At 41.3% G+C, this 7,789-nt stretch overlaps 1 protein-coding gene across 1 annotated transcript; it reads left to right on the top strand.

The window, feature by feature from the left end:
- Positions 1 to 6,784: 6,784 nt before the first annotated feature.
- Positions 6,785 to 7,789, top strand: XCR1 (X-C motif chemokine receptor 1). The gene has a single exon (XM_069473513.1). The coding sequence runs from the start codon at positions 6,785 to 6,787 to the stop codon at positions 7,787 to 7,789; it is 1,005 nt and encodes a 334-aa protein (XP_069329614.1).

Genomic DNA, 7,789 nt, shown 5'->3' on the forward strand with positions numbered 1-7,789 from the left:
ACAATACTCCCCAAATTGATGTACAGATTCAATGCAATCCCTATCAAAATTCCTTTTAAATTACTTGATAGTGTCCTTTGACACACAAAATTTTTATAGCTTTAGCTCTTATATTTGGCTCTTTAATCCATTTTGAGTTAATTTTTATATATGATACGAGGTATAGAATTGAGAGTTCAGAGCTAAAACTAAGAAACTGTTTGAAGGAAACATAGGTATACATCTCTGTGACCTTGGATTAGGCCATGACTTCCTAAATATAGCACCAAAATCACAAGCAACAAAAGAAAAAGTTTATAAATTCATGATAATTAAAAACATTTGTGTGTTAAAGAACCTTAAGAAATTTAAAAGAAACTCACAGAACAGGAGAAATTATTTGCAAATCATATCTCTGATAAGATCCTAACATCTAGAATATAGAAGTAACTCCTACCATTTAATAATAAAAAGTCTACTAACCCAAATTTTGAAAAGGCAAAGGTTCTGAATATTTTTCCAAAGAAATACACAAATGTCCAAGCACATGAAAAGATGTTCAACATTATTATTCATTAAGGAAAAGTAAATCAAAACCATAGTGAGATATCACTTGATACCCTGTAATTAAGAAAAAAAAATGAAACTAACAAGTGTTTGTAAAGATGTAGAAAAATTGAAACCTGTCTCTTACCTGTCTCCCTCTGAGACTCCTCAAAATAATCTTCCCCCACCTCTAGCCTTCTGGGCAGGGCAGGTGTTTCAATTTCTTTAAGTGAAATATGAAACAAAGAAGTACCATTTCTGCCTCAAGACACATGCAAAGAGGTGTAGATTCTGGTGAGTTCCTTTACAGACATTTTAAACTTATGTTTTCCTCTAATTTTCATAGCCTATATCAAGAGTTCTTAAACTTTGGTGGGCATGATAATCACCTGGAAGCCTGGAAAATATGCAGATTCCGGAGCCCTACCTCTGGAGGCTCTGATACCTTTGGTCTGGGGATTCCCAAGAATCTGCATTCTTTTTGGAAAAGCTGATCTATGGACCATACTTTGAGTAGAGCTGACATATATAATGTTTTTCTTTCCCTTATGCTGAAGGAAGTGGAGGGGTTATTTGGCTACACATCTTTATGTGAGGCATTGTTATTATTTGTGGTTGTATAATTTAGGGTTGTGTTTCTCAATCTACATTATACTATGTGCTAGAAAGCTAAATTCACTTCCTTTGAGTTGAGGTGGGCTGCTGAGATGGGGAGGAGGTTAGAAGGGGAGAAAGTACAGGCAAAAGGGACCAAACCACTGGAATGTAACTTTTTTTTTTTTTTTTGTAGATGCCCAATATCCCTTTTATTTCTAATTTGCTAGGAGTTTAATATTATGAAAGGGTGTTGAGTTTTGTAAAATGCTTTTCTGCATTTATCACAAAAGATCATATAGTTCTTTTCTTTATTCTGTTAATATGGTGACTTAAATTGATTGATACTCAAATATTAAAACCACCTCACGTTTCTGGGATAAACCCTATCTGGTCATGTTGTGTTATCCTTTTAAAATATATTGCTGGATTTGATTTCCTAACATTTTGCTAAGGATTTTTGTGTCTACACTCATGAATAATATTGGTCTGAGGTTTTCTCATATTGTAATTTTCTGAGGTCTAATTTTGGTGTCAGGGTTATGCTGGCCTCATAAAACAAATTGAGAAGTATTCCATCCTCCATTGCAGATAGCTTGCGTAAGACTGGTGTCATTTCTTCCCCAAATGTTTGAAAAATTCACTAGAAAATAATCATCTAGCTCTGGAGTTTTCTTCATGGCAAGTTTTTTTTTTTTTTTTTTTTTTTTTTTTACAGTTAATTACATTTCTATAATAAATGTAGGGCCATTCAGATTTGCCATATCATCTCATGTTAGTTTTGGTACATTGAATTTTTAAGGAAATTGGTTCAGTTAAGTTGTTGGATTTGTTAACATATCATTGATCATAGGCCAGGCACAGTGGCCTATGTCTGTAATCCCAGCACTTTGGGAGGCTGAGGCAGGAGCATTGCTTGAGTGGCCAGGAGTTCAATATCAGCCTGAGCAACATAGTGGGATCCTGTCTCAACAAAATGTTAAAAAAAAAAAATTAGCCAAACACAGTGTCACAGACCTGTAGTCCCAGCTATTAGGCAGGCTGTGGTGGGAGGATCGCTTGAGTCCAGGAGTTTGAGGCTGCAGTGAGCTATGATGCTGCTGTGCTCCAGCCTGGGCAACAGAGCAAGACACTTTCTCAAAAAGAAAAAAAAAAATTATAATATTTATTTGTTATTCTTTAAAAGTCTTTAAGATCTGAGCAATATTCTTCTTTCATACTTATTATTGATCATTTGTATTCTCTCTCTCGTTCTTCATCAACCTAGTTAAGGTTTTATCCATTTATTAAAATTTTGTCAGACAACCAATTTTGGTTTTGTTCATTTTTTCCCTTTTTTATTTTATTTTCTATTTTCTTTATTTCTGTTTTTATTTTTATTATTACACTCTTCTTCTTCTTCTTTTTTTTTTTTTTTTCTTTTTTTTAGAGACAAAGTCTCTGTTGCCCAGGCTGGAGTACAGTGGTGTCATCATAGCTCACTGCGCCCTCAAACTTCTGGGCTCAAGTCATCCTCCTGCCTTGGCCTTCCAGATGCTAGGATTACAAGTGTGAGCCACTGTGTCTGGCCCAGTCTTCTTTTCTAGCTTAAGTCATTAATTTTAGGACTTTTGTCTTAAATCTTTATTCTTTTTAAATACAATCATTTAAAGCTATAGATTTCTAAGTATTGCTTTAATTGCATCCCATAAATTTTGATATGTGGTATTTTCATTATTGTTCAGTTCAAAATATTTTATAATTTGCCTTTTGATTTCTTCTTTGACTTATAGATTCTTTTATTTACAAATTTTGGAGCTTTTCTAGATATCTTATTGTTATCAATTTCTAATTCCTTTGGGGTCTTTTATATAACTTGTCTTTTTCTGCTGAGATTTCCTATCTTTCCATTCATTATGAATATATGTTCCTTTCTTCCCTTGAGCACAATTATAATAGTTGCATTTTAATATTTATTTGCAAATGCCAACACGTGGCTCATCTCAGACTCAGTTTCTCTCTCTCTCTCTCTCTCTCTCTCTCTCTTTTTTTCCCCTATTCTTAGCAGAGACAGGGTCTGTCTCTTGCTCTGGCTGGTCTTGGACTCCTGAGCTCAAGCAATCTTCCCGCCTTGGCCTCCCAGAGTGCTAGGATTACAGGCCTGAGCCACCGCACCCGAGCCACTGCCCCCGAACTCAGAGTCAGTTTCTTTATTGTCTTTTCTTTTGAGTATGTGTCATGTTTTCCTATTTCTTCATATGCTGAGTAACTTTGAATTGTATCCTGAACATTATGAATGTTATATTGTGGACAATCTGGATTCTGTTTCATTCTTCTAAAAAGTGTTGACTGTTCATTCGTAGTTTGTTTGTCTTAGCAGGCATTTAACTTGGCAGGCTCAAACTCTAAGCTCGGTCCTCCTTGAAGTGGGCAGTAGTTCAAATCTCAGGTTAGTTCTTTTAGCTTTCACCAGTACATTTCTGGTTCAGAAGTCAGCCAAACATTTGGGCAGAATTCGTACACAGAATCTGGGATTCTTGCTCTCTAACCCTTTCCTTTCTTATAATTATAATTGCCCCCGCCCACTTTCCAGTGGCTGTAGTTGCCCCAAACTTGGCCATCTTGTTCTTCAAGACAGGAAAAAAGTTTTAAGTCTGTTACTAGAGTTTTAGCTGTCCCTCATCCACAGGTCCTGCCCTTAGGCCAAAGTCATAAAAATGGGAATCTCATCCAGTGGCATTCAGCTGTTCTCTACTTTCAAATGCTTAATCCCCTTCAGCAGCCATCTGCTTTTGGTGGCTCATCAGTGCCCTCAGGAACTCCTGGGAGGGGGTTGTTTGTTTATTTTGGGTCCGTAAATATATGTAATATCAACAACATTTGGATTTATGGGTTTTTTTGTTTGGTTGTTTTTTTGTTTTTTTTTTTTTTTGAGACAGAGTCTTCCTCTGTTGCCCAGGCCAGAGTGCCGTGGCGTCAGCCTAGCTCACAGCAACCTCAAACTCCTAGGCTCAAGCAATCCTCCTGCCTCAGCCTCCTGAGTAGCTGGGACTACAGGCATGTGCCACCATGCCTGGCTAATTTTTTTCTATATATATTTTTAAATGTCCATATAATTTCTTTCTATTTTAAGTAGAGACAGGGTCTCGCTCTTGCTCAGGCTGGTCTCGAACTCCTGAGCTCAAACAATCTGCCTGCCTCTGCCTCCCATAGTGCTAGGATTACAGGCATGAGCCACCACGCCCAGCTGGATTTATGGTTTTTATCTATAGAAGTGCCAGTCACATAGGAGCTTACTCAGCCATTACCAGACGTAGAACCCAGTTATGTTATCTTCTACACAATAAGTAATCCAGTACTTGGTAACCTGGCAGACATGGACTGAAAAGTCATCTTAGCAACCCAATCAAGTTGCATTATTCAGGACCACAGATCAAGATTGGCTAAAGCAGGGAGAGGTGAAGCTCAACTGGATTGGCCAATGGTTCCCTGTTATCCCAGAGCAGCCTGAGGACTTCTGCTCTGGAGAGCTGAGAGAAAAATATATGAACTCCACTGAGAATAGAGGTGTGTGATGATTCAGCCTTTGTGATATAGACAACACAAATCTTCATCCAAGGGAGTCAGCTCATCTCTCTGTTCCATATTTGTGAAAGGTGTTAAAACACTGATAGTCTGTAAAATTATTTGTCTTGTAGTAAATTAAAATAAAGGGAGGCAGAGAGAGAAGATATTTTCTTTCTCAGGAGAATCCATTTAACTTTGAGAAATTTCCAACCATGAAGCTGAGATGTTGATGTTAAAAAGATGGTCAGCCTGTACTGTTCAATGGGTCAGGGGAAGACAAGAGTCACTTAATAGACTTGGAGTTCACCTGTATGAAACGAAGCATGCTTAGAATCCCTCTGTCTCAAAATATCTCCACTTCCAACCTCTCACACTATAGGAAATCTAGATGCTTCATTCTACACTACAGGCTTTTTGTAGGTAAAGACTATTTATTTATTATTCATGTTTACACTCTAGAATCTAGCATCTATTAGAGTGCATAGCATATGTCAGAGATCATTAAGGACTGTTGCATTGAGTCAGATATGCCCATTTTTAAAATGTAAATACCTGATATGTCAAAAAAAATTAAAAGACCACAGACATAATTGAGAGGCTAAAAAGCACAATGGGTTGACAGTACTAAGTAAAGTGCTCTCAAAAATCCATAAGAAAAATGTTATTTTTCCAAGTAGAAAAATGAGCAAAATCCATAATTCCTTTAAAGCTAAGAAACTAAGTAGACAGCAAACATATAAAAGCATGTGCATTCCTCTTTAGAAATCAAAGACTACAAAGTAAGACCACCATACATAATATTTTCAACTGTCTTCATTTCGATCTCTAGAGACACAAATTGACTTGACTACCTAAAATAGAATAAATCCTAAGACCTCCTTATTATTTCTCTTGCCCCGACCTAGACAGTGAGAAACTCAGGCTATTTCTCCAGTTGTCTCCTCAAAATAAAAGGCAATAGAACCTGGGTTCCACTCTTGACTCTCTGTGGCTTACTGGCTTTATAACGTTGAGAAGGTCATTTCAACAGACTGAGCATCAGTTTCCTCTCCTGTAAAATGGAGGTGGTCATGCCTTACAGAGCATTGCAGGATTAAATGAACAGGATGGTATAATGTGTTCACATACCGCCTGGCACATTGCAGGTGATGGGACCTCTCTTAACCTAGCTCAGGTTACTGCTTCACCCAAGTCTCCCACCCTCCCTCTCTGAGGGCACAGCAGCTGCACTCACCTCTCTCAGGGAAAAGTCCAACTCTTTTAGTCCCTTTTGCTCCCTATTCTCTCTTCAGCCTTCTAGCCTCACCCTTTCTAACATCTCAGCAACAGAGACAGTGCAGTTTTCTTAGCTACTTCCCTCCTCCCCTTCTATTGGACACTTAGGCTGTTGCCACTTGGCTGCACCTATAAGACGTGCTGTAAACCAAACTCCCAAATGGTGAAGCTCTCTGCTCTGAGAGTTACTCTCTGTGTTCATGAGGCTTTGGTCCCCTCGAGTGTCAGGGTTCATAGTAGTCTTTAGATAATTTTGCTCTTTTCAGGGCTGTTCCTGGAGACGGCAAGTTCCCTGACGCAATCCTGTCATCAGGATTTCTGCACTTTGTGGGAAGGGAGGGAAGGATAGTAAATGCTTGATAGATATTTGCCAAATAAATGAAGGAATGACTCTGGGATCATTAGCACCATTTTGTAAATGAGGAACTAAGGTTCAGAAAGGTTACATGTCTTGCCGAAGAGCACAGTAATTGGGCTCAAATTTGATCTCAGGTCTTTGAGTCCAGTCCCATGGCTCTTTCCCCTACAGCTACTGGGAGACTGGTTCAGCTTAGTACTACTCAAGTGCCAGTCTGCAAGGAGAAAGGAGGCTCGTGACAGAGTGTATATCAATTCACTGCTGCCTTCATTAAGAAAGTCTTGATGTGGAAAAAGAAATGTTAGCTACGCCAAACCATATGCTTTTAGACTTTATGTTCTGGCACAAGTTCCTAATCTCATTACAAACATAGATCTTCCTTTTTTTGGTAATATGGGTCCTAATGATCTCTAGCCTAACCATGGCTTTATACTCCACGTCTCTTATCATTTCAGATGCTCTCACAGGCCCTGCCGTCTGGTCGGGATGGAGTACTCGGGCATCTCAGAGTCCACCACCTCTATTGACTATGATCTTCACAGCCTTCTGTGTGACAACACAACCTTCGTCTTTGCCACCATCACCACCACCATCCTGTACTGCCTGGTGTTCTTCCTCAGCCTGGTGGGCAACAGCCTGGTGCTATGGGTCCTGGTGAAGTATGAGAGCCTGGAGTCCCTCACCAACGTCTTCATCCTCAACCTGTGCCTGTCAGACCTGGTGTTCTCCTGCTTGTTGCCTGTGTGGATCTCGGAGTACCACTGGGACTGGGTGCTGGGGGACTTCCTCTGCAAGCTCCTCAGTATGATCTTCTGCATCAGCCTCTACAGCAGCATCTTCTTCCTGACCATCATGACCATCCACCGCTACCTGTCCGTGGTGAGTCCCCTGTCCACGCTGCGTGTGCACACCCTCCGCTGCCGCCTGCTGGTGACCACGGCAGTGTGGTCAGCCAGCATCCTGTTCTCCATCCCCGACGCCATCTCCCACCGGGTGCGTTCTGAGGGGATCTGTGATTACTCTGGACACACGTGGTTCCTGGCCTCGGTCTACCAGCACAACGTCTTCTTCCTGCTGTCGGCGGCGGTCATCCTGTTCTGCTACGTGGAGATTCTCAGGACCCTGTTCCGCTCGCGCTCCAGGCGGCGCCACCGCACCGTCAGGCTCATCTTCACCGTCGTGGTGGCGTACTTCCTCAGCTGGGCGCCCTACAACCTCGTCCTGTTCCTGAAGACGCTGCCGCACTTCGGGGTCTTCCAGACCTGCGAGGCCAGGCGGCAGCTGGAGTACGCCCTGCCCATCTGCCGCAACCTCGCCTTCTCCCACTGCTGCTTCAACCCGGTGCTCTACGTCTTCGTCGGGGTCAAGTTCCGCGCGCACCTCAAAAGTCTCCTCCGCAAGTTCTGGGGCCGCGGGCCGCAGGCGCCCAGCCCCCCGCTGTTCCCCGCGTCCCCCGGCGCCTCCACCTACGACGGCGCCTCCTTCTACTGA

The sequence above is a fragment of the Eulemur rufifrons genome, chromosome 7 (assembly GCF_041146395.1).
Source record: "Eulemur rufifrons isolate Redbay chromosome 7, OSU_ERuf_1, whole genome shotgun sequence".
In the NCBI taxonomy this organism is placed as follows: Eukaryota; Metazoa; Chordata; class Mammalia; order Primates; family Lemuridae; genus Eulemur; species Eulemur rufifrons.